General features: G+C 37.8%; 1 protein-coding gene across 5 annotated transcripts in view; it reads right to left on the reverse strand.

Moving 5' to 3' along the window:
- Positions 1 to 3,719, reverse strand: part of CD96 (CD96 molecule) — an 83,499-nt gene extending 79,780 nt beyond the window's left edge. For 3 of the 5 annotated variants that reach the window (XM_016149954.2, XM_016149935.2, XM_016149944.2), the window contains exons 1-2: positions 3,523 to 3,716; positions 1,215 to 1,571 (exon numbers count right to left, since the gene is read on the reverse strand). In XM_016149954.2, the coding sequence (XP_016005440.1) occupies positions 1,215 to 1,571; positions 3,523 to 3,583 (418 nt within the window). In that variant the 5' untranslated portion in view covers positions 3,584 to 3,716. Of the gene's footprint in view, positions 1 to 1,214; positions 1,572 to 3,522 lie in introns of all 5 variants that reach the window. The other 2 variants (XR_001597528.2, XM_016149967.2) reach the window with 2 other exon arrangements.
- Between the last annotated feature and the right edge of the window lie 24,248 nt (positions 3,720 to 27,967).

Consider the following 27,967-nt stretch of genomic DNA (forward strand, 5'->3'; position numbering starts at 1 on the left):
TATATTACCATGCCATTTTGCCCTGAGTTAAAAACATTTTACTTCTAGTGTATTTTTTATTTGTTGGCTTCAGTTATAATTCTTTTTCATTACTAGGAATGAAAACCATTTATTTTTGGAAGAAATAATTAAGGGTAGGCATTATTATCATAATTTTCCAGATGGGCTCAGAGAATTGACATGATAGACCCCAGGTGAAATTCCTTTCTAGCCATGAAGGAGCCAGAACTTAAATTTAGGATTCTTGCCTCCAAATGCAGATGTCCCAACCATGTTTGTGGGAACACTACATGTCCAGCAGCCTCTTTGGCACCTTTACCTACCCTATACTGAATATATGCAAAGCCACTTTCATAAATTCTCCCACACACCTCCTTTTCTTCCTTTGCCTCCTATCTCAGCGAATGGTATCAGCATTCAGATATATGTGCCAGACACTTGGATATCAACCTAAATTTTACTTCCTTCTTTGCTCACATTGCAATTGCCTTATATTCACTTTATTATCCAGTCATATCTGTTTTATACCTGATGTATAAAATTTATCTTTTTGTTTCCCTATCTGCCCAAATAACACTCTGTCTCCTCCGGGCTACTGGAATTATCTCCTAACTTTTCATCACTTTTTTTTTTCTTGTCCACCTTCACTTCATTCTCATGAAGCCAGAATGATTATTTATTACACAAATATAATCAGGCTATAAGCGTCATGCCATCATTTTATTGAAAATACTTCAATTTCTTCCCATGGCATCTAGATAAAAATAAAAAAAACCCAACATGATTGACAAGGTCTTACATGATCTGGTCCTCACCATATCTCCCACTTCATCTCTTATTATCTGCACCACAGTCCTGTTGGTATCCTTCCACTTCCTCAAACACCACAAAGCCCTTCACACAAGCTGTTATCTCTGTCTAGATCACTCACGAACCTTCCGCCTCCAAAACGGTGTTAATGTTTACTCTTCCTTCAGATCTCAGCTGAAGCATTGCTTTCCTCGAGACAATTTCCTTGGCCTCTATTATATACTCTCTCACAAGACCATTGCAACTCTTACCACTTATCGCTGTTGCAATTTTATATTTATTGGTGGAATTATATGATCAATGTCTGTCTCCTTTACCAAGAAATACCTTTTTCCGTTCGGCCTTGCATACTTAGTACCGTGCCTAGCACATGGTTAGCGCATAATACATATCTGTATGCTTACCATTTGTTTTAATGAGAAGGTTGTAGATTTTGGTCTGAATGCCCTCTGGATACAAAGTGAAGCTGCACTCATACTTCCCGCTGAGTGAGGAAGACATGTTCTTTAAGAGCAGAGTCCATTTTGACACATTCCCAGGAGTTTCTGTGAAAGCCACCAGTGACGTACAGGGAATCCCATTGGCACAATAGAAGCCACGTTGGGGATGATAAAGGGCAATGAGGTCTACCTTTTCAGTGACCTTGGACCATTGTGTTTGCACCAAGATGCCCTTCTTCTGTGTTTGGCAGGTCAGGTTGACATCAGACCCAGGTAAAGCATAAATGTCTTTTCCTGAATTGAATGTTTCTTCCCATACTCCTGAAAAGGAAACACATGAGCCATTAGTTTGCATGATTCACATGGAGTGACTCAATTATAAACCTTGGTCACTTTGGTGAGGTGAAGGTAGCAGCTGAGGAATTCTTTTCCAGCTGCCTTAGGGGTCAGAGAGAGTTTGTATATAATACAGATAGAAAAACATGATATTCAATACATATAAGGAGTCATTTACTTAAAGACACTAGAGGGACTTATTGACTTCAGAATATTTATTTCCTCATTGGTTGGTCCATCTAAAAAATAATTTACGATCTCTGACTACCTATGAATAAAAATTAAGACTATTTAAAATTGAAACTCACTAGCAAACATTATGGCAACTATTCTTACTTTTAATAATTTTTTTTGTTATAAATCAACAGCTGCATATAACATTCAAGTGGTATTTTCTAAAACCACAAAAATAACTGTGAGCCGTGTGTAGCAGTTTTTAAAAATATGTATTTACAAGAGGCTTTTACAAATATTTTCTTGTTTAATCCTTCTCTTATACCAAAGTGATGTTATATCAACATTCTTTATCAAGGAGGAAACTGAGGCACAGGCAGATTAAGTGATTTGACCCAAGTCACACATCAATAAAAGAACATGAATTTGGCTGCCTAGAGATTGTGCTCCTTCTATAACCTCATAACCTCCAAACTGCCTCCCAAATTGGTTGAGAATGGGAGGAAATTTAATATTCAATGTATGAAGGTAGAAATGGCCTTTATCTTCACGGGGTTTGTAAGGGGAGGAGGGGAGAAAATATCTCAGGTAAAGATTCCACTAAAGATAAACTATTGGTCAGCATCATCTATAATTAATGCTTTGAAATATCAGACATAAAAGATGATTCCTTCCCATAAGCTCTCCAATCAAATAATACAGGGCACTTAAAATATGTTAAGTATTGAGTCTTTGACGTACCTTCAATAGTGTAGGCCTCAGTTTTAGAAATAACATGGAATACTTTTACAGGAATGATACATTATTGTGACAGGCACCACAGAAGCTCACAAAGGGAAAAGATAAAAAGATGACAAGCAACTGAGAAGAAACAAGGCTCTCAAAGGTACTTGACAACTTCGAATTATTAAACTTTTATAGATGCCAAAATTTGGGTAGGGAGAGGTTAGTACAGTTTAATGTAGCTTCCTGTGAGCTCTCCTTTGCCTGAATATGCCTCTGATCCTATCTGCAGCAATATATTCCAAAGTCTCCTTTGATTTAGAATACTCCTCAAAATCTTCGTAGCTATGTCTGAAAAGCACAGTTAATTCTTAAGACACTCACAATCACTGTAATACCCTCATGCTGTGGGATACAGAACTCATCTTTCTTCCTGCTATTTTTAAATGGGCCTTTTAGGCGTTCTATCCCACTATCACAAGGACCCCACTTTGTCTCCCAGGCCTATACCTACACATGCTTCATTGAAATTCAGCGTCTGTTCAACTTCCAAAGACATTAGTATTTAGAAGAGAAATGCTTATTATATTCCAAAGGAAAAAACAAGCAAACAAAAAGATACATGAAAGAGAGAAAAAGTTGAGCAAGGTTCTCTGACCATGGATGGCTTTGTGATTTATTTATTTATTTATTCAGTATTCCAAATTTGTTATCTCATTTGGAGAGCATTACATTTTCAAGAAGCAAAATTTTCCAGTTACTCCAGAGATCCTCTTAGGAAGGAAATGGGTGAAAATGTCTCTGAGCTGTGGTGCAAACTACCCATTCCCTTCTTAATTTTAGTATTCATTAGCAATCATTTCTAGACTTCAACAGCCCTCCCACAGCTGCCACTTAAACACATAACTGAAAATCTTAGTAACTATCTGTCTTTAGTGCTCAATTTCAGCAGCAGTCACAGGCATTTTAAATGAACAGAGACCCCACGTGCCTCCCTCAGGCAGCCGATTTGACAAGAAAGGACAACTGGAAGCCTTACCCCTGACAAAATGTATCTGGATGATGGAATAGACAGCACAGTATGTCCATTTTTTCTCCATCGTCTCCTGAAGGCCTTACACCAGCATTTCCATCATGTTCACAGAAGTCAATTGGTGCCTTTAACTAAGCAAACTCCAACCACCCTCTCCGTGCTGAAAAACCCCAAATCTACCGCATGCCTGGGTCTGTTTATCACTTGGCAAGACCAGGAAATGAAATGTTAGACAGGAAAGTAATGTGGTTCAGAGCTCAGTATAACCTTCAACAGAACATTAAAATTGTTCTCTGAAATCTTGTGCATCACCTTTGTTAAAAGATTTTCGGTATACAAAGATCCTCTCAATCCTTCGGGATTGTGTCAGTCAAACTGCTTCTAAAATCCAAACAAAAAGGATCATGCAGAGCAGTTCATAATGTGTTTTTTATATATTTCTTTTCAAGAGCACAGTCATTTAACGAATGTGAGCTTAGTGTCTTTTGTAATAGTTTTTCTGCTCAATTTTAAAATATGTTTTCTTTCCAGAATTGTTCCGGGGTTAAAGAACAAAGAATGAACACATTTAACTTTAATAAAATCTGAAAAGTAACAGAGGGGAGCATCAGCTATCAGCCTGAATGTTATTCTCTCCCCTTTTGCAGGGAGATCCACATTTCCTGGGGGTAAGAAAATGAGGGCTACTTTTTACGCTTTGCCTAGGAGAGGCTGGAAGTCAGACAGGGATGTCTCCCATCCTGTTGGCTAGAGGCCTTTTTTGCTGAAGGCAGAGAGCTTATGCCTCAGCCAAAAGCCATATAGAACAGTGCTGAAACAATCAGAATCCAAAGGCAGAGAATCTCCCACCTCGGCTAGCTACTAAATCTGTTACACCCACCCAGTTACCTCCATTTACAAACTGAGACTGGAATTCAGGGACATTATGACTATCTCCTGTCAGACATGACTGCATTGATTTTCCTGCTTCACTGTCCAACCTTATGAAAACAAGCATTAGTCTGAGGACCACAGTGTAAGTTTAATAAACAAAACTAAAAACGTGCTCTTGATGCCCTCATCTCTTCTCTGTTCCCCCTAGAAATTCCAGAAAATTATAGTGATGAAATATAAAGAGCCAAAAACAGTCCAAGACATGTACTGGGAAGTTTCTGATCTTTAGGTTGGCGTCCTGATTAAATTGGGACATTATAAGCCTGGGGAAGAAATTCAGTTAGCTCACTCCATTTCTCATATCAAGAGGAATTTACCTAAGTAGAAACCAATAAAAATCTAAATTTATTGACTACTTTAAGAACAATATCTCTTCCCCCTTGACATATTTAGAGGTCTCCTATCTCTTACTGCTTTAAAGTAAAGCGACTCTACAAAAACATTTTTTAAAAATAAAAATAAATAAAACATCTCTAATTCAGCTAAAAGGTAATTGCCATTCATTTTTCAGGGCTACAGATTCACTTTTAAAGGAATCCTTGCCTCTCATTGAGGCTGGGTTGCTCAAGGCACCCTTTCAGTGGCTGCTGGACAAATAAATTGACCCTCTCTGGGAGTTATTCAGGGCCTGGTTCATGGTTTTTATACCTAGAAACCTCTGCAGTCTGGAGTCACCAGATTTGACTAGTTTCCTTTGGGGACCCACCCAGGCTCTAAGGGAGCAAAAAATTCAGAAGCCCACAGAATGTTAATGGAACTCACCTGCTGTCCTGCAGCTGTCAAGACCCAGGCGAAAGCCCCTCCATAGCTGTTTGCATGCAGCAGGTGGCAGCAACACCCCACAGACCAGCGCGGCTATCCCACATGACAGGATTTTTTTTTTTTTTTTTTTTTTTTTGCCTCCACTGCTTTTCAATCCCAGTAGTACTTTCTAGAGGCCCTTTCAGCATGGGTATAAGCATTCTTCATACTTAAAAATAACTCTTCTATGGAAGTCACGTCAATCTCTTCTATTATCCTCCCTGCTCACCAAATCCCAATTGCAAAGCATTTCTTCTGCCTTAGATTATAGTCTGCTGCATACAAAGAGAAAACAGAAGCAGTCAGTTTCACACACAAAAAGAAATCTTGAACTTCTTGAACTTCAGAGGCAAATTCAATTATTTACAAAGAGAAGCTGGGGCACACATCATTTCTCCTAGAGACGAGTTATAATTGTGTATTTTGGACGAACTTTTCGTATGCTCCATCTAAACACCCTCAATGAGAAAAGGACATTTTTACAAATAGGAAGTTGAGAAAAATGACAAACTTACTTTTGTGGTTTTCATAAAGGTTAACTCACATATTACTGATTTGTCATAGATTTTATTCTTAACTACTTTTATTTAAAAAAATGTGTTATACTTTTGTACATGTTTCTCTCCTAAAATGTTTAGAAATCATGATGCTCAATATTTCAGCTAATCAAAATTATATCTTGAGTGCCAACTGTTAGGATTATGAAGAGCCATAGTTCTGGGTAATTTTAACACACAAGTGATAAAACACAGCTCTTGCCCTTAGGCATTTATCATTTTGCTTGAGAGAAAACATCTCCATGCAACAAGAGTTGACTAACATAATGGACAGGACGAATGAAGAGGTAAGGACAGATCCTTAGGACAACAGAGATCTCCCAGGGATCAAGTGGGCTAAGAACATCTGAAGTGCGGAATCCACTTAGCTTTATATTATAGAAGTGAGTCTGGTGGAATCTAGGAGGTATGCCATTGCAGGCGGAGGAACCAGTAAGAACCAAGGATTGGTAGTAGTGATGTTCAAGGTAAATTCAGTGATTTGGCTGTTATCATTGAACAGAGACCTTAGCGGGGCTTAGGGCAGACAAAACCGTCCAAGGGGTGAGTTTAGATTATGAAGGGCTTTGAATTTAACCTATAGACTTGTTTTGTCTTTGTCAGAGAGAATTATTTGAATGTTCATCAAAAGAGTAATATATTTAAAAGTAGCATTTTAAGAGGTAGGATGAATTAAGTGGACATGTGCAGCTTGAATAAAAAAAAGGAAAAAAGAGGAAGCAGAAAACTTATTAGGGATTTTTAGGCACCTGAGAATGAGAGCCTACTAATTGGCAGTGGTTATGGCAAAGTGAGATGGGGGCATGGACATTACAAGAAAGGGGAGGTAAGGCTTTGTGTCCAATTGAACTTAGAATCGAAAGCTCTTCTGAAGTTTTATGCATCAGAATCAGGAGAAAAGAAAACCTGTAATCAAGCTGGATTCCTTCCAGAAGAGCCACCAACTCAAGGAGCGATTGCCAAAAGATCACTGGACGTTGGACAGATAGTGAGGAATAACCTGTTAGGGTACAGCATAGACGCCCTGCTCTAATGAAAGCCAACTTGCTCCTTTTGGCTTTCACGCAAATTTCATGAGTTTTAAAAATTATCATTTAATGGAAGAGAAAGAATTTCATGGGACTTTCAGCACAACAATCTGTCTTTTATCACCGTCATTTCCACCATGCTCAATTCCATCTATTAAAGATGAGTTTAATTTAATACATGTTTTTCCAATGACAACATCAATATCTATTCATTACCAGAAAACATTTTAAAAGGTTAATAGAGAAAATAAAAAACAGCTGGAATACTCACCACTCACGGCAAACAGTACTTACAGTTTGTCTTACATCTTTCTAGACTTTTATAAAAATATATGTATGAACAAAATTGGTTTTTACTATTTTTACTGTATGCACTCTAATCCATACTTTTTTCACTTTATAGTATATTGCAGACATAAACATGTTATAAAACAAAGAAACTTTTTCTTTTAAATGGTCACATAATATTTTATCGTATGGATGCACAGAAAAATTATTTTTAAGTAAGATAAATATAAAACTTCCACTTAATGTTTTACTCTGAGAAATACAAGCATAAAATTCAACTGGTAATTATTGTTAGTAATCTTTGCATATTTCTTTTTAGTGACAAGTTGAAATAAGAAGAGAGAGAAAGAGAATCTTGATTTTGCCAGAATGCTGACTCAATAATAACTCAATAATGTTGGTTTTTACAGAAATACATTTTTAAAGCCATTAATATTTCTAAGGTTAAGTTAACATAGCCAAAGCGAGAAGAAATATTTTAAATTCTACATTCTACCTGGTTTCAAAATGTTGAAATTTATTTAAAATGTCTCTACATTCAATGAAGAGAAGAATATCTTGAGAAGTATTGTCATTGATTTCAGAGCTTAAAAAAAGGGATAGTATGGAGCTAAATCACATGTGTGATTCTTTTGTAGATGATTGCAAAAATAGTCTTAACCACATTGTAGTTTTATGAGTACAGATTAACATAGAGATATCATGTGGAAACAAAAGGGTTATAAAAGGGAGGGGAAATGAGTAAGATAGAAAGTTAGTCCTCATTGCTGAACATCTTTTTTAAATTACTGTTTCATTTCTAGCTCAATGAAAACAGTGCAATGCACATTATTTCATTTCATTTCATTGAGGATCTTACAGAGACCAGGGACATTGTTTGGAGCCTCAGACCCCAGAGTGGACTATGAGAATATAGAGGATAGTTGTGAATAAAAGCATACCTTCCCTCTCCATAAATTGAGTCTAACTTTGGAAAGATTTGCTTTTTTTGTGGAAGAAATAAAAACAGAGGTATGAGCATACTTGCACCCGAAGGATGTCTATTTTCTGCCAAGACCTATAGAATGTTGGAGCTAGAAGGAACTGTATGATTACCTAGAAAAGAAAGAGCCCTTCATTTTACATATGAAGAAACTGAGCCCTGAGAGGTGAAAGTGTCTTGCCCAAGGTTAAAGTTTGTTATAAAGAATTCTATACTACTTGTTATATTGAGCCTTATATTACACTATTAAGTTATTCGACAACATATTGAAACTAATCATTCTTCAAACTAAAATGTAAATTACCTCCAATATCTTGACAAATAAGAAACAACCTAAAGGTCATACTTTGTAAAATTCCTATGACATTTCTATGTATTAACGTATACCTATATATCACAAAGGATGCCATAGTGAGTGATTTTTATGTATATTTATATTCTTTTAACAAGTTTCTGTTTGTGTATTTACTCGTTCACTTTTTTGCTTTCCAATTTAATTTCTTGGAGGAATTCTGACCAACTCTCTGGGTGAAACCAGACACACCATTTTTTAATTGAAGGTAGTAAAGTAACTTCACCCTGGTATTATATAACCTGGCATCAGTTAATTTTATTTTCACTCTTTTGGTCATTTATTATGCACCTTTCCCTTTGGTTTTGCTCGGAAAAGCCACTACAAGTCTCCTATTTACATCTAAACAATTTTCTTTCTCTTTATAGTCTCTCCTGTATCCTCCGTGCACACAATCTGTGGCTGAATGTGGAGGCTGCACTAGTTATCCAACATCTATTTGGGAAGGCCACATTTCTAGGAGAACTAGATGGTGATGCAAACAAGTGAACAATGGAAAACATTATGTGTGGAAAGTCCTCCTCTTAAGATGATCCTCAAAGCTCTGTTTTACCCTAAAATATCAGTTTCTCACTCTCACCATAGTTATGGTACCATAGAACTTCAGAAGAATTGACTCCCTTATTTTTTAATTGAGTAATTTGGTGCCCAGTGAAGAGAAAAGATAAACCTTAAGTCAGTTATTTATACCGTAAATATTGAACTCAAGGCTTTGGCTTTTTCTTGGGCCATTTTTTTTTTCCAGTAAAGATTAATCATATCATTAACTTTGCTATTTACATGACCACAAGAAAAAAACAACTAAAATAGGCTGAAATGTGGGTACTGGGTTGTCAATTAGATTCACTCCCCAGCAAAGTGATTCACTCACATACGACAGCTTCAGGGCAGAGACACAGTGCCCCATTCATTCTGACATATGCATAACCCCAGGAGTGCAAGAGCATCAACACCCCATAGGGCAACACAGAACCAACTGAGAGCAGAAACTGGTGCATAAATCCATTCTCTTCTGGCATTCAGCTTGGTCATTCTAAGGAATGTTTTGCAGGGCTCCTCAGTGGGTGCCCAGAGGGACTCAGGCACATTTATCCGCTGTATGAGCTGCTTAATAATGCACCCTTAGAATGACTTTTCTGCTTTCCCTGCTTTATTCTTTTCAATTTCCCATTCCTGCTCCAGAGAATAATATTCCAAAATAACTGCGAACAGATACTTATCTAGGGCTGTGTTTTGGGGCAGAATGCCTGCTAAGGCTGTCTCCCTACTCATTGCTCTATCCCCAGCCCCTAGAACTGTATTGGACACATAATAGATACTATATGAGTATTTTTGGTGAAACTCTCTTGACTAAGTAATACCACTTACCATAAAGGGGAACAATATAGCATACTCATCTCACAATGTCCACAAAATTGAAACAGGTATACAAATAGTTCTAAAAATAAGACATATTCTTCATTCTGAAGAGCTTCTCAACAAATATTGGACTCCATCTACATGTCAGGGACTAGGACTGATCTTAAAGGCAAAGGTAAAGGACTTCTCCTCTCTCCTCATGTCATTTCAGCATTATCAGGGAGAGGAGTGACCTCTTTAAATATGAGCATTTCAAGGACTCCTGTTGGATCCACCAAAAATTATGACTTTTAGGTCCCTTTGTATACTTGTGAAGTATACAAAACTAAAGAAATTAACAGCTTATAAAAAAACCAACAATATGTACCTTGACAAAGTGAATATAAAGGTTAAGACATTTCATATCTTACTTGTTAAATGCTTAAATCACTGTAAAAAATAAAGAAATCCTGTCACATGAGCCTTGGAATTCAATAGCAGTACTTAAGATAGAAATAACGGTGACGAATATACCTCTACCAATGACAAGATTTTTTTTAGAGAGTTAAAGAGTGTAATTCTGAAACTACGAGGATATGACTATGATAAAACTAGATCCCTTACATATAGACACATAATATTAAAAAACATCAGAAAAGCCACAATGCAACTTTGGCTGCCATTAGTGGCTTAGCATTCGCTGCAGTTATTGCTCCTTGGGAGCTGCATTATCCAGACTTGGTAAACCAATTTCCTCCGAGCAGAAAACAAAAAGCATGCTCAAAAGTGATAATTGGGTAGAATTTAGTAGAAAGTTTACTTATAAAGCCGTGATGCGGTATAGGGACACAACAGGGATGTCATAATTCTCAGGGTCAGCAACACTGGAAAGCCATTTCCTTTTCCTCTTATGAGGGAAAATAAGAGTTGATCGAGAGAGAGACAGACAGACAAACAGACAGAAAGACAGAGAGAAAGGGGAGACGGAAAGTAACAGTAAAACAGGGATTCCTGACAGGAAGGTGGCCTCTAGTATAGAAGTATAGACAAGTCATAGCAACCTCTAAAGTAGGGAGTTGAGGGCATAAATATCTCCTTCCCCAGAGGGAGGAAAGAGAGTGAGGTCAAGATATTTATGTGCATCCATTTGCTAAAACCATTTATACAGTCCACACAGCTTAGACTCCCAGGACAATGAACACGATGCATCTGGAGGGACAAGCAGGCAACACACAGCATACTGGCTTTGTAATCCTTAGTTATTGTAACAGAAAAGACTGCAGGCTTTCTTTGTTGGCCACCCTGCACCAGGGGAGGGCTCACCATTGAGTGTACAGCCTACTGGTGAGGAGGCATCTCAGAAAACACCAGTCAGAGAATGTGCAGCAGGGTGGGGAATCAGAGATGGTGGAGGATCCTTTTCTTTCTTTGAGAAGGCTTGAAAATATGCCACTTCTTTCAGCCTGGTGCAACATGAGGTGTGTCCTTTCATGGGAAAGAGTTCCCCCTATTGGCAATGCCTGCAAGAGGCTTTCATAAGAGATTAAAATAGTTGAAATCAGGAGACTTGTTTCATTTTGTTCACTATATGGAGACTAAGACATTCTTTGAGACAGTAATTGCTGTTGAAAAGCATTTAGTTCTTGCTTTTAAAGACAGGCAAAGGATCAGCACCCCTCAGTTCCATTATGTATGTCACCTCCTCATATGTCAGGAGCATTCTCTGGGGAGACCAACTGTTACTACTTAATGGATCTCCTCTTTTCATTAGGTCTCAACATTTCAGGTAGGACCAAGGTTCCTCTAAGAAAAGATAAAATACTGTCATTTGTGACAGTATTTTACAATAGTGGATGGATCTTGAGAGTATCGTGCTAAGAAAAATAAATCAAACGGAAAAGGACAAGAATCATATGACTTCACTCATATGTGGGATATAAAGCAGAAAAGAACAAAGGAATGAACAAAACAAATAATTCATTGACACAGACAACAGTATGATGGTTACCAGAAGAAAAGGGGGGGCAAGGAGAGGTTGAAGAAAGTAAAAGGGGTCAAATATATGGTGATGAAAAGAGACTAAACTTTGAGTGATGAGTATACAATGTAATATACAGATATTGTACACTTAAAACTTATATAATCTTATTAACCAATGTCACTCCAATAAATTTAATTTTAAAAAGCAACTGGAAAAAAAAAGAGTGCGCAAAGGCATCAACTTGAAACACTTACTTGGGAAAGTCCTTGGATTTTCCCAACAAATCTTTTACCTTTATAATATGTGAAAGAAGCATATCGGGCCATGGAAATACTCCCATAAACTATTTGGAAGAAAAATATGTACTTGAGAATAAGCAAACCAAAAATTGACTGGTTTCAAAGTAGAACCCATTTGCAAATGATAAACAAAGACTCTTTTTCATGAATATCTATCAAGACATTCTACCAGACCAATGGTTGTGAATGGCAAATGGCCGCGTAGTCCTGGATCTTGAAATTCGTTGTCATGGTATGCACTAAATGCATTGCCTAGAGATATTGGAGACTATGGTTTTAAAAACATAATTTCTTAGGTAAGGATTAAATGGTGTAACATATTGTATTAGCTTATAAGGCTGCTGTAACAAATTACCACAAACTTGGTGGCTTAAAATAACAGAAATGTATTCTTTCACAGTTCTGTAGACAAGAAGTCCAAAATCAAAATGCCAGCTGTGCTGCTGTCCCTCCCAAGGCTATAGAGGACAATCTGCTCATTAGCTTTTCAGCTTTTGGGGTCTGTTAGTATCACCCTAATCTCTGGGTTAATCTTCACATGTCCTTCTTCTCCTCTCCCTGTGTCATCTCTTCTGTTTCATATAAAGATATTAGTCAATTAGTCATTGGGTTTAGGGCACACCCCCTTGATCCAGGATGATCTCATTCTGAGACATTTAACTTAATTACATTTGCAAAGACCTTCCCCACCCCACCCCCACCCCCAAATTCGGTCACATTTACAGGCACTGTGAGTTATGTCTTGCACATCTCTTTTTGGAATCCACCATTCAAGCCACTAAAGATATCATGAAACAAAATCATCTCAGAGAATTAAGTAGCTATTGGCACTGAAAAAATTGGAGTCTTGCAGTAGATACTGTGCTGTGCTGACCAACTCCCTCATTCAAGACTGAGGTACTCATTTCCCCTGCTGCTGAGAGTGTTGCCTGCTAATGGCCTATAGTGGAGTCACTCTCTAAGAATTTCCTCCGTCTCAAGAGAGCTGCCTCCCCATGTTTATGCTTTCTTCCAGGGAACAGCCCATATGTAATAAAAGGATAATGGGAAGTGGGTGGGTATAAAAGCCTGGTCCCTAGTCTCAATTCTGGTCAACTCTGAAGGTTCATCCTAGCTCCAGAGCTCCATGGTGGGATAGGCTGAGGCTTCTGCTGCAAAGTTATCACAAGTCAACTTCTCTTTCTCCCCCATCTTGCTTCCTTCATGCCCTTGTATGTATTGTTCCCAAGAGCAGTTCCCATGGAAACTCCTACAGGCAAATCTCACCAGAGTGTCTGTTTCTCAGGGACCCTACCCTGAGATACACTCTGGCATGAGCTAAACTACAAATATTCTAAGTAGTTCAGGAAGAGTCTTTGGAGAACTATTTTCCCAGTGACCTGGGAGAACCATTTGGATTATCGAAGAAAAGCTCGGGTGAAAGAAGTCCTTACTCTCCATTGTGTGAGCATTCTGCTCTATTATAATCCCTGTATTCATAAGTATGGTGTAAGAAGTTTAAAACACAAACATGAGAAAGATGAAAAATAATTTAAAACAGAAATAATGTTTTTCAAAAATTTAGGCAGAAAGCTAAGCAAGCATGGAGTATTAGTATGAGAAATTAAACCAAAATATTATCATATTAAAAAAGATTAGAGTATGTTTTTAAACAGACAATGGAAGCAAGAGTTCCTAGATATTGAGAACAGAGAGTAAGAAAAAAATCTAAGTATGGAAAGAGAAAAAGAAAAATGAGCTAAAAGTTAAGAAGCAATCTGGGCCCATAACGATCTCGGGAGGAAATGAGTTTTCCACAGTGTTGGGTCCTCTGCTGTGACAATGGAGACTTGCAGAGTCTTCCTCCCAGTGGTTTACACCACCAATGAACAATCTTTCAAAAGATGTGGTTTCTTGATAGTGACCACTGTCGGGGAAGACCAAGTAGCCTCCAGCCTGGTCTTCATAAACTTCTTATGTACACACCCAGTGGAAATATTTGTTAGATATGTATCAGAGATTTTTCCACTGGGGATCATTTGCCATATTTGACTCTGAAACCTTGTATGACAACCACATTTAAACCTTTACACAGCTATCAAAAAAAATACCTGTATGATTTTGGAGCAATCGAGTATAGAACACAAGCTCTGTTGTTAGATCTGCTTCAGTTCTTGGCAATGCCATTTCCTAGCACTGTGACCTTAAACAAGATGCTTAGTCTCTCTGAGCCACTCTGTTCTATTGTCTGTAAAACAGATGGATGTGAAGACTGATGACACACTAAGTGACTGACACCAAAGTAAACTCACTGCAAAATTACCTATTATTAACACAAAATGCAAAGTATTGTTTTTATTGATTTTCTAATGATAACAATAGTCTTTTGCCAAAATATTAGTTTGCACTTATTGCTTCATTATTTCCTTAATGAAAAGAATTTGAATTTGTTTTTCTCTACTTGTGTCAATAGCAGATTCGAAGGAACTGGAGAAAAGTGATTGTGCTCTGGATAGTGCCATCCATCATTAACTAAAGTTCCCAGCTACGTTTTGAATCCCTAACATAGACAGTGATGCATGGAGCAAAGGGCGGTCAAAAAGAATGATTTTTCAGACAAGGGTTTGAGCTCAGAGCATCAACAATTTAGAAAATTATGTTTTGCCTTAAGAGAGACATTGGGGAAATGAGAAAAGTGAAAGAGAACATTACAATGTCATCTTTCAAAGCAATGTTATGTATAAAGGATGGTCAGGGACTTGGGGTTTGAACTGAAACAAATTTTACTTTAAAATCTGGGATTCACTAACTGTTAGTTAAATGACCTTGGTCACGTAACTTAACTTCTTTGCACCTCATACATATAAAATGAGGATAATCACAATAGCTATTTTCCAAGTTTACTGTGAGAATTCATTGAGATCACATGTGTGAAAACATTTTGTATAGAGTCTGGCTCTTGGTATAGCTAATGAAGGTACAATAATGTTCATAAAAATAAGATACAAAGGAGGGGAGACAAGAGAAGGGAGACTTTCTAGATATAGCTCTTCCCCAATTCCATGATGTTAGACAGAGAAGCCATTTAATTTTTCTAGCCTTGTATTTCCTCATTAGTAAAATAGTAAACTGCTAAAGATTACACAAATGAAAATGACCTTCTAGTTCATTGATTCAAGACAAGTTTAACGATCACCTCTAAATGACTTTTAGAGATCTCAACATTATAGTAGTCTGCTTTGCCTGCAATTAAATTACGAAGTATAACATATCCATGAAATATACAGAAGATGAGAGGCCATATAAAACAGAACATTATAATAAATTATATGAATGAATATTTTAGTTCTGGCAGATGCAGCCTATAATTCCTTAATGCTTCCCAGCCCCATCCCACTAAGGAGATTTTTTTCTCTGACCCTTAAAAATCAATGCTACAGCAAATTAATCATAGCCTGATGTAGTGATTGGATTAATGCTAAGATCTTGCTAGGGCTTACATAAAAGCCTAAAGTAAACAGCCACCCAACATACAGATGTACTGGTTAGGACACAGAGACACTATAGAAGACATTTAAAATTGAGTTAATAAATATACTTTTTAAAAAACTATTGAACTAGAAAGGGTTGGGATTTGAGATTATCCTTTTGCCTCTTTAGCAATTTTGCTCAAATCAAATTTAAGAATTTAAGTATTCAAACTGTAGGTTCCGTGGACTTCATACGCAATTGAGCTGACATATCTGCCCAAATGCTTCCTGGAATGGTGTTGGTTCTAGGTTATTTAATTTAGAGTAGATGAATATCTACATTTCCATCAGATTCATTTGTAAATTTAAATTAGTCCCAGATTATTCAACAACTGAGTCTTTTAAACTAACCCTTAGGAAGTCTTTTAAGCTTCTTTGACAGAGGAAAGTTGTAATGCCTTGGCAGAAGATGGGATAGCTAAGAAACTCAGTCTCTGTGAATTTACATGGTTCAAAATGTTGGGTATAAAGGTTCAGAGAATTATGAATCAAGATGTACTCAGAGGTGGCCATAATGTTTTGATTTACTATGTTTTACTTTCCACACAATACAGGTGACAAAATAGGAATAAAGCAAAATGAATCTATTCTTATTAGGTTGGGACTACAATCTCATATTGGCTTTAGATATTGGATTTCCTTACAGCTTCCTGTATTGTTCACTTATTGCTTTCAAAGGAGCCAGAAATGGTCTGGGATAACAGTGTATCTAGGATGTAAGACATCTTAAATGGATGACACAATTTCCCTGGGCTCTGCTGCCAGTGGAGTTCCCTAAGCAAGTTAGTGTTTATGTGTCAGTAACATCTGGGGGCTCAATGGAAACCAGACAGGAATAGTCCTTGCCTAGAATTGTGATAACATAACAGAAAGTGAGAACACAAAGATGAATACTCTCACTGATGATATTTATTTAGGTTTAATATTGTCTGCCTGAGTGAAGAGCTTTGTTTCTTTTGGTTGAGGAAGACTCAAGGGTTCTTTCTGCATTGGTTTCCTTTCCTTTTAGGTTTTTATTGACTACACTTGCCTCTGATATTTCCCTTATACCTAATCATGAAATATTCCTCTTTCCTATATCAAAATGACATATGCTCCAAAATCTACAGGTTGTAGAATTAGTTCTTTACTATTTTCTAACACAAACTTGATTCGTCTGGCTCAAGGCCTCAGAGTGACAAAATAATAAAGCACTCTTTTTTCTTTGAGTTATACTTGAGATTTGGTGTGGCTTTTCTTTTTAAAAATGTAAGTCTGATGATAGGTTCTGAAGTTTGCTGATAGGTCAAAAACTGAGAACATTTTTCATTAATTAAAAAAAATAAAAGGCATCATCTGACATAGGCACAGAGAAAAAGAGTCGACAAACTTAAATCAGAACAAAACCTGGAAATTAGTAGTGTTTTGTTAAAATGGAAGTACCTGTGCTGGAAGGTGTTTGGTGGGTGTGTGCGGAGAGGTGAGGGGGCACATCACCACCCAATCGAAAGGTGCTTCTGTCCTCCAGTAGCTCCATCCAGGATTGCTACACCCCTAAAATCAGCAACTGGCTGATCTCTCTGCCCAGCAGTGCCTGGCAGGAGAATCAAAGTCAGTCTTATATCTACTACACTGGGGCTCCATTGCTCTTTCCCAGCAATGCACCCATGAACTGACTGGTTTAAGAGTTCACCTGGTTGAAATGGGGCATTAGCTCTTTCCTATCCCAACAACCCTTGCTCAGAGGGTGGGGATTCTGTGAACCTTTTTCTGGCTTCTTTGGGCACGTCCATGGTGGTACTTTTCTGCTCCCAACTCCTACCCTATACACACTTGTGTGGCCAACCCCTTTCCTTTTCCTTTGTAAGCCACTCAAATGTCTGCTCCATACTATTAGTCTTCCTAAGATTTCATATTTTTTCTTCTTTTCATCTCTGTCTACCGTTCCGGCTCTGTTTCTCAGTTCTAAGTTCAAACAAGCAGTGGAAGAGGAATAGTATGTGCACAGAGGCTAAAATTCAAGATGTGAGTCAAAGAGAGTAGAAGATTCTTTTACGAAAACAAAACAAAAACAAAAACAAACCAGAGTTAGAGGTAGCAGGAGAGGTAAGCAGTTAGGATAGAATTTTTGGTAATGTAGTGTTTATTTTAGGCTGAGGGGAGGCAGTGAGTGAAGAAGACAAGACTAACAATTCAAGAAAGGGAGAAATTTACAGGAAAGCATCTAGAAGAAAATTAAGAAGGCCAAAATCTAGAGCACAAATTTAGCAATCAGACTGTAAAGGGAAAGCAAGGTGATTCTCCTTTGACAGGGGAAAATATATTATGGTGAGAAACTCTGGTAAAATTGGAATGTTGCAAATAAGAAAGCTTTTTAAAATTTAGATTTGAGCCCTCAACCTTGGATGTAAACAGAAGAGAAGGTGGGTTGTTTGTTGAAAATAGGTCAGAGGAGCCCTGAGGAAGGGGAAGCAGGGAGTTTTGGACTATGAACTGGAAGGATGGTGACCCGAGGTCAAAAGAAATGATGAAAAGGCTTCCCGAGTAGAAACGAGAATGTGGTTCAAGATGACAGGGAGTAGAAGAGGAGAATTTGTGACAGGCAGTTACAGCTTGGGAAGGTGGTGCTGTCAGGAGGTTGACAGGCTCAGGCACGAAGGGAAGAGGGACAACAATTAAATTTGCTGGCCATAGGGTATGTAAGCAGAAATGAAAACTGAAAAGCTGACTGAAGAATAGAAAGAACATGAGGGTTGAAGGGGACAGACAAGAGGAGGAAGGGAGAAGTTCAATTTTTTCCTCAATGCTTATATGTTGTTCTCTGTTCCCATGGGTTTATAATTTTGGTCCCGATTTCACTAGCAGATTTAACAACAACAGCAACAACAACAACAATAAAGACCTGAATAATATCCAATTTAAAATCAAGCTCCTCCTTACCCCAACAGCTCACTGTTGTACCAGATAACATCGATATGTATGGGGAAAATGGGCTTTGGTAGCAGGAGACTACCAGCCATAGCCATCTTAAATGGAGTGAGAAGAAAAAAGGTTGTGCCTTTAGCCTGATATCAGCAAACTGGGAACCACAGGCCTTGGACTCAGAGGTGAGGGAGTAAGGGATGATCCTTAGAGGAAGTAAAATGCAAATAAATAATTTTTGCCTAAACTATTTTTTTCCATGTTGTGTCTTATGGGTATCTGACATTGAGGTAAAGAAATAGTTATGAAATTCTGTCTAATCTCTGACTCAGAATCATGCTCGTACTCAATTAGGAACCAAGAACTGGGATTCTATGGAGAAGTGGGAGGGAAATTACCTGATTATATCAAGACAGTTCTCCACATTCAAATACAAATAGTGCCAGAACTTTATTGTCTCTTTGTCTTTGGGCAGCTGCCAAGTTTCATCCCAGGAGGTCTTTATTTTCTTTCAAGAGACCAAAAATCAATCACTTAATTCTTGGTGAGTTTAAGATGGAAGATTAAAGGGGATTAGAGTCAATTATAAACACAGTCCCTTTTGCCATGCTTCCTGGGGACCAACAGAGGCTTGTCAGACCTCTCATTAAAGCAATTACTCTTGCAAGCCAGTGATACTGTATCTGCTTTATTTATTGGCCATACCTGAGTCTATATTGAAACCAAACCAGAGAAGTTAAGAGAACAAAACAGTAAATAAAATACCTGAAAAATCTCACAACCCCAGACTAGAAGGATTCTGCTTACAGTCAAAGTAGGTAGATAGATAGGTAGGTAAGTAAATAGGTCGGACTGTAGAGGATAGATAGATAGATAGATAGATAGATAGATAGATAGATAGATAGACAGATAGATAATACATAGATAGATAGATAGATAGATAGATAGATAATAGATAGAAAGAAAGATAAATAGATGATAGATTAGATAGATAGATAGATAGATAGATAGATGATAGATAGAAAGAAAGATAGATGATAGATAGATGATATAGATAGATAGATAGATAGATAGATAGATAGATAGATAGATAGACAGACAGATAGAGAGACTGAAAGACAGACAAACAGACAGACAGAAGACAGACAGATGGATGTTTATCCTGGATCAGGACTGGTGAGGACTATTAGCTTCTGGGTGACCAATCTATTTTTTTTTTAAGTTTATTGGGGTAACATTGGTTAATACAATTCTATAATCTTCTATAAATTGACATCTATATATTCTATTGTGTGATTACTACCCAAAGTCCAGTTTCCTTCAGCTACCATATATTTGATCCCCCTTACCCACTTCAGCCTTCTCAATCTCCCTATATTTGAACCCCTTTACCCTGTCTACCTCTCTGCTCCTTCTCCACCCCCTTCCCTCTGGTAACTATTAGTCAGTCCATTGTCCATATCCCTGAGCCTCTGTTTGTTTGCTCTGTTCATTTGTTGCCTTTAGGTTTATATTCCATGTATAAGTGATATTATGTGATCCTCAACTTTTCCTGTCTGGCTTATTTCGCTTAGCATGATTATCTTGAGGTCCATTCATGTTGTTGCAAATGGCAGTACTTTATTTCTTCTTATGACTAAGTAATATTCCATTGTATATATGTACCACAGCTTCTTTATTCAATCATCTATTATAGGACACTTTGGTTGCTTCCATGTCCTGGCCACTGTGAATAGTGCTGCTATGAACATCGGGGTGCAAATATCTTTTTCGATATGGGTTTTCAAGTATTTGGAGTAAATACCCAGTAGAGGGATTGCTGGATCATATGGTAGATCAATTCTTAGTTTTTTGAGGAACCTCTATACTGTTTTCCATAGTGGCTGTACCAATTTGCAGTTCCACTAGCAGCGTATGAGAGTTCCTTTTTCTCCGCACCCTCTCCAACATTTGTTATTACTTGTGGGTGACCAATCTAAATATTAATATTAGAGCAACACTTTATGAGCTAGAAGAAATGGAAATGGTGATGGTAGTGGTGGGAGATGAGAGGAAATTAAACAGTAGGTAAATGATAAAATGTTAGGGGTCACGGAGACAGCTGAGCTTGGAAAATACTACTGATGTCTCTTCCACACCATATGAAAATGCTCAGCTATGGTTTTGTGGTGAACGGCACATCTGCTGAGCTGGCTCCTCTGTCAGAGTAAATTCCTCATGAGGCATTTCTATTACTCAAAAGAATGGTTAAGTGGTTCACAGGCATCTTGTTTAAATGTTTGCTAGATGCCAAGTGTGAACTAGGGTTTGACAACCTGAAGTCCTTACTGTGTGACCTCAGAGTCATATCAAACTCTTTCCTTATCTTTTATGAATGTTAATTGAGCAAACAACACCTTTATCTATTTCTTTTTAATATTCCATGTCTTTATAGAGAGGTTTCATTTTTAATTTCAATGGGAAATGTACCACTGTCAGATTTTTCTTTTCTTTGGAACAGAGCTAAGACAGTTGATTCACAGAGTTTTTCTTTTTGTTCAGTTCTAATTTCAGGAAATCAGAGATGTATTCAGGCATTCCAGGTAACAGATGCACACATTAAATCTATGTATGTATGTATGTATGTATGTATGTATGTATGTATTTGGGACAAAAGCTGCTGTTTCATAAACTGGGAGAGAATTATGGTTAAGATTAATGAATTCTCAAAATTGGTATTTTAGTCACATAGAAAGGCAGAAAATGCATGTTATGACTTCCTGTGATACAATCCAATGTACTAGCAAATAGTTAAATAGTTTAATAGTTTTTATTAGCATGTACAGTATTAATTTCTTCTGCTAGTGCAACAGGCTCAGCTGTGTTTGCCTTGAGATTTTAAACATGGGATTTCTGTACATGTTTACATGATTAAAAATACAACATTAATTTTGCTTAATACTTAGCTGTGCTTTATTTTTATTTTTCCTTTTTGAGAAAGAAGAGTTAAAGCAGAAAGGGGGCAGCGACAACTTGGCGAATTGCTAATGTAAGCTTTATAGAGGACTCGGAAGGAAAGCATAAAATGAAGGCAAATAGCACTGTGCCAGCATGTGTTACTCACAGTCATTCTCCATGGAAGGGGACCCACCAGTTAATTTCTAGGAAAGAGCCTCTTCTATCTGCAGGATTTTAATAGAATTTAAGCAATCAACAGCACTGGATTTAGAATCACAAAACCTGAACTTGAGCCCTGTTTCTATCATTTGCTAACTTTTGTAAACTTAGACAAGTTATTTTACCCTTGGAGCCTGCTTTCTTATCTGGAATGAGAATTTTCCAGGGTCTTCCAACTAGGACAGACATTTTCCTAGATTTTTAGAAAGGATAGGTGAACTCACAAAAGCAGCAGCACCCAAGGCAATGTCTGGTGCATGATATACATTGAATAAATATTAAACTATTTTCTTCTTTCTCATTTTAATTAATAAAGGATGGCTTCTGAGAAATTATTTCTAGCAGTCACATTTCGGACTACCTAGAGCAGTGGCAGGGACAATATCTATGTAAATCATTTTATAACCATTTTCAAAGCACTGCCAACCATATACTACTCCAGTAAAACGTGTCTGATCTTGACAATCTTATTAATTCCCTCATTTTATAGATGAGGAAATTGACCCAGAGAGCTTAAGTGAGACACCCAAAGTCATACAGGTACATGGTAGCAGTCAAGACTCAAACCTAGGTCTCTTGCCCACTGTTATCATTGTGATACTGGGCAAAAGAGTGCATGTGCTCAGGGTGCCTGTGAAATCTGAGGTTCAGGGATGCTTATAAGTTTTTAGTCAGCTCATTGGTCTTAAGCAAGTTCCTCAACCTGGTATGTTCTTAAATTACAAGAAAATAGGCGCAGTCAATCTGACCAACAAAAATATATTTTCAGGAATTTATGCAGGGGCTGAGGGTTAACCTTGAAGTTAAACTAGAGCTGGCCTCGTACACTTACCTGGTAGCCCACAGTGATCTGATCACCTGTGTCCTAAATAGTTCTACCTGATGGTTGCAAATGAGAGTCTAGACATGAAAAATGAGATCAAAATAAACTTGGGGAACTTCCAAAGTTAGCCTACAATATCTCGCCCAGGAATCTCTTCTTTAGTTTGGGCTTACAGCCGAATCTTTCAATGCAGATAATGCCATGTAGCACACTTCAGGTCATATCTACCCAGCTCTATTGGTGGTCTGTACAAGATTTCGATTGAGCCCATTTGGGGAGAATTTTAGAGTGATGGTTTTCAGAGGCCAGTCTAAAGATTTGTGTTAGGCTGGCTGTCTGGAATTCTGGGGAATCTTCCAGAAAAAAAGGTTTAAGAAATAGAGACTCCCCAGACCTTTCCCCAGGAGATTCACTTTCAGTCAATCTATGGTGGAATTTTGGGCATCTAGTTTTAAAAAGTACCTTAAATGCTTTCATATGAAACCACTGAACTAACTTGGGGTGAAGACATTTGGAGGAAGATAGTGGGAACTTGTACAAAAGGCAAGTATAAGAGTTTCTAAGCCAAGTGCCTCCCCTTACAAAATGATGTAAAAGATAATGGCTATGTATCTTAACCTCATTCTGCTCTACTATTAGCTAATCCTCACTCCCCACCCCCAGAACCAAATCTAATCTTCCATCTTCCAGAATCCAGGTGTATGCCTTGAGTATACCTCTACTTATTATCTCACTCCGCCTTGAAGGGGTACCTGTCTACTCCTATAGTAGAGGTAGCAAGATCCTTGAATTAAGAATGGAGAACATTTGTATCCTTTAGTAACCTGTGTACCTAGTGTTGGCACATGGTAGATATGCATCAAACGTTGAAAATTTGAATTGAATACAACCTCCTTGCTATCATTTCAGCTTTGGCTTTAGGAGAAAAGGATGTTGACATGCTTAGGAAAAACCCCATGTTACTGAGAATTCTGAGATTTATTTTTCCAGGCAACTGGCAGACTCAATCCTTGAGCTCAATCAATTTCCACAAATCCTAACCTGACAAGTGATATAAACACCCACAGTGTCACTTCAAGAGATGAGCCATGTGGCCCTTGGGCTTTCCACATGGCTTCTATGATTCTAAGTGTGATTCAGCCAGTGGCTTTTAAACAAACACAGATGTTGATCTAGGAAGCAAAACAAGGTTAGAAGCTAGTGAGCCCTCAAGTTTACAATAAATCAGCCCTTAAATCAATGGGAATATCTTGGAAAGCGTGTCATCTTATGAAGTAGATTCATCTTCAGCTGCTATGAATTAATTTGAGGATTTATAAAGTTGGACTGCAGGGATGATAAAACAGTGTTAGCTTATGTTGGTACCCAAAGAATTCAAGTGTGTGAGCAAGAGTTATTTGCCATTATTTAAGCAACAATTCTGCTTTAAAAAAAAAAAAAAAGCAAGAGTTTAGAAAAGTTGTGCTTGTTTCCTCCCATTATCACATTGAAATTACAACTAAATTATTGAACAATCAACTGGACAATCATCTGAAGAGTAGCTGGACAGAACTCTTATAAGTAAGGATATAAAGAAGAGAACATATCAAGATTGGAAGGAGGGGCAGAGAACTGAAATGGTCTGGCCCTGGACTGACATGTGGCAGTTGAGCATCTGGAGGGATATCTTGACTGCAGAGGTCCCCCTGGAGGAGCAAGAGGTCCAACCCTCATAATGAGCTCTATGGTCCAGGGTTCCAGTGCTGGCAAGAGGAGTCTCCACATTATCTGGCTATGAAAATGAATAGGGATTCCATCCATCAAGGTGAGAAGGAAGGCTGCTGGAAACCCAGATATTTTCTTAAAGGGCCCATGCACAGACTCACTCGTTTGCGGGCACTCACTCTGGGCTCTGGCAGAGAGACAATAGTTTTGGAGGCACCAGAGACATACAGAGAAAGACTGAGTTGTGTATCTTCAGCACAAGGGCTGCGGGGATAGCCACCATTATCCCTGTGGTGAGCTTTCCTCCCATGCAGGCCAAGACAGGAGTCATCTTTTCTGTGTTGAGCCCTCCCCTCACACAGCCAAATGTGAATTCGTACTGGCCTGATGAACTTTGCTAACTCCACCTTGGTGACCCCCTGAAAGCCCACTCCACCTATCTCATGCACTGAGGCACTTAGCCGAGACTGGGCAACCAGCCCCACCCTGCACAGTGCAAGAGGCTCTTTCAGCAGCAAGCAGCAAGAATCCATTTGCACACTGCTGGAGACACTTTTTGGTGGTGGCCAACCAGGCTCAGCCCAAGCTATAGTCTTTCTTGAACAATTCTTGGAGGTCAGCAGGCTCGAGGCAGGAAGCGGCCGGTATTGGTATGCTCCAGGACATTTTCAAGTAGCCCCAGACTCAGCACTGGTGCCAAACCTGAATCCACATTAACCTGGTGAACACCCCTCACCACAGCCTGGTGATTTTCTGACCCCACCTCACCCACCTCATGTACTCCCTAAAGCTTTTTCAGTGGCTGAGCCTCATGGGTAGCTGGTAGGTGGCTTTAGGTCTTGAGATTCCCTAGGCCTTTTGCTAAGCTTCCCCAGAACTGATACCAGTAGCAGCTGGCCTCAGTTTTTAGCATGGCCTTCCTCACCCATGCATCTTTGGGTAAAGTACAGGGAGTGAACAATCTTGGATAGCTATGTACCTCCTATCAGGCAGGTCCTGGACAGTCGCAGGCAGCATCTGCCCTTGGCCTGCATGGAAGCACATCTAAGAGGCCCCAGAACCAACACATCCAGAGGCCGGCCTCAGACAACAGTAGAGCAATACCCGATTAGCTCCATAAGCGACCCAGTGCAGATGATCAAGGAGACTTTGCCATTGGGCCACACAGGGCAATTACGTTATAAGGCCACCCAGCCATGACTGGGAGATATTCTAGATCTACCTAATACATAGAAATGAACAGAGAGAGCCAGCCAAAGTGAGGAAACAAAGAAATATGAATGATCTCCGAATGAAAGATCAGGAGAAAACTCCAGAAAAATAACTAAATGAAATGTAAACAATCTACCAGATACAGAGTTCAGAACACTGGTTATAAGGATGATCAAGGAACTTAGTGAGAACTGTAAGAAAGAATAGTAAGCATAAAAAAAAATAACAACATAGAAACTATAATAAAGAACTAGTCAGAAATGAAGACAATAATAACCAATATAAATAATACCCTAGAAAGAATAACTGCAGATTAAATGAAGCAGAGGCTCGACTCAGAGATTCAGAAGACAAGGTACCAGAAAACACCCAAGTGGAACAACAAAAAGAAAAAAGAATTAAGGAAAAACGAGGGATAGTTTAAGGATCCTCTGGGATAATAGCAAGCATAACAACATTTGCATCACAGGGGTGCTAGAAGGAAAAGTGAGGAAGAGCAAGGGATTGAGGGCCTATTAGAGAAAATAATGACTGAAAATTTTCCTCACCTGGTGAAAGAAATAAACATTCAAGTCCATGAAGCACATAGAATTTCAAATAAGATGAACCCAAACAGACCCACATAAAGACACATCATAATTAAAGACGCATCACAGTTAAAGACAAAGAGAGTTTCCTAAAGCAGCCAGAGGAAGGCAGCTAATTACTTACAAGGGAACTCCCATAAGACTGTCAGCTGATTTCTCAACAGAAAGTTTGCAGGCCTGAAGGGACTGGCATAAAATATTCAAAGAGATGAAAAGCAAGGACTTAGAACCAACATTACTGTACCCAGTAAGGCTATGAATTAAAATCGAAAGAGAGATAAAGAGCTTCCCAGACAAGAAAAAGCTAAAGGAATTTGTCATCACTAGGTCAGTATTACAAAAAATGTTAAATAGACTTCTTTAAAAAGAAGAAAGGGGAAAAAGAACATAAATATTAATAATAAAATGGCAAAATTATGTGACTATCAATGATCACTTTAAATATAAATGGATTAAATGCTACAATCAAAACACATAGGGTAGCCGAATGAATAAGAAAGCAAGACCTATGCTATCTATGAGAAACCCACTTCAGATTGAAAGAAACACGCAGACTGAATAAAAGGATGGGAAAAGACATTTCATGCAAATGGAAATTTTTAAAAAGTTGAGGTAGCAATACTTATATTAGACAAAAGAGACTTTGAAACAAAGCCTTGCCTAAGAGACAAGGAAGAATATTGCATAATGATAAAGAGATCTATCCAACAAGAGGACATAATCCTAGTAAACATTCATACACCCAACATAGGAGAACCTAAATATATAAAGCAAATATGACCAATAAAAAGGGTGAAATCAACAGTAATACAGTCATACTAGGGGACTTTAACACCTTATTGCACCAATGGACAGATATTCCAGACCAAAAATCAATTAAAAAAACAACAACCTTAAATGACACATTAGACCAGATGAATTTAATTTGACATTTTTGGAGCATTTCATCCGAAAACAGCAGAATATGCATTCTTTTCAAGTGAAAATGGGACATTTTCCAAGATAGGCAGCATGTTAGGACACAAAACAAATCTCAACAAATTTAAGAAGACTGAAATCATATAAAACATCTCTGACTACAATGGTATGAAACTAGAAATCGGTTACGAGGGAAAAAAAACTGAAAAATATACAAACACATGGAGGCTAAATAACACATTAAGAAACAATGAATGGTTTAATGATGAGATCAAGGAAGAAATCAAGAGATACCTAGAGACAAATAAAAATGAAAACATAATGATTCATAATCTATGGGACATAATGAAAACAGTTCTAAGAGGAAAATTCATAGCAATACAGGTCTAATTCAAGAAACAAGAAAAATCTCAAGTAAATGATCTAAATTTGCATTTAAAGGAACTAGAAACAAAAACAAACAAAACCCAAAGTGAGTAGATGGGGAAAAAAATAATAAAAATCAGAACAGAAATAAACAAAACAGAATCTAGAAAAATAACACAAAAGATCAATAAAACCAAGAGCTGGTTCTTTGAAACAATAAACAAAATTGGTAAACTTTTACCCAGACTCATCAGGGGGAAAAAAGAGAAGATCCAAATAAATAAAATCAGAAATGAAAACAGGAGAAGTGACAAGTGACACCACAGAAATACAAAGGATTATGAGAAAATACTATGAGCAATTATATGTCAATGAATTGGACAATTTGGAAGAAATAGATAAATTCCTAGAAACATAATCTTTTAAAACTGAATTAAGAAGAAATAAAATCTTAACAGAGCCATTATTATTAACAAAATCAAATCAGCAATCAAAAACTCCTCATACTTAAAAGTCCTGGACTAGATGGCTTCACAGGCGAATTTTACCATATATTCAAAGAATTAACACTTATTCTTTTCAACCTATTTGAAATTCAAGAGGAAGGAAAGCTCCCAATTTTATTTAAGAAGCTACCACTTCCCTGATTTCAAAACCAGAGAAAGACATTACAAATAAACAAAATTGTAGGCCAATATCTTTCATGAACATTAATA

The sequence above is a fragment of the Rousettus aegyptiacus genome, unplaced genomic scaffold (assembly GCF_014176215.1).
Source record: "Rousettus aegyptiacus isolate mRouAeg1 unplaced genomic scaffold, mRouAeg1.p scaffold_m13_p_4, whole genome shotgun sequence".
Taxonomy (NCBI): Eukaryota; Metazoa; Chordata; class Mammalia; order Chiroptera; family Pteropodidae; genus Rousettus; species Rousettus aegyptiacus.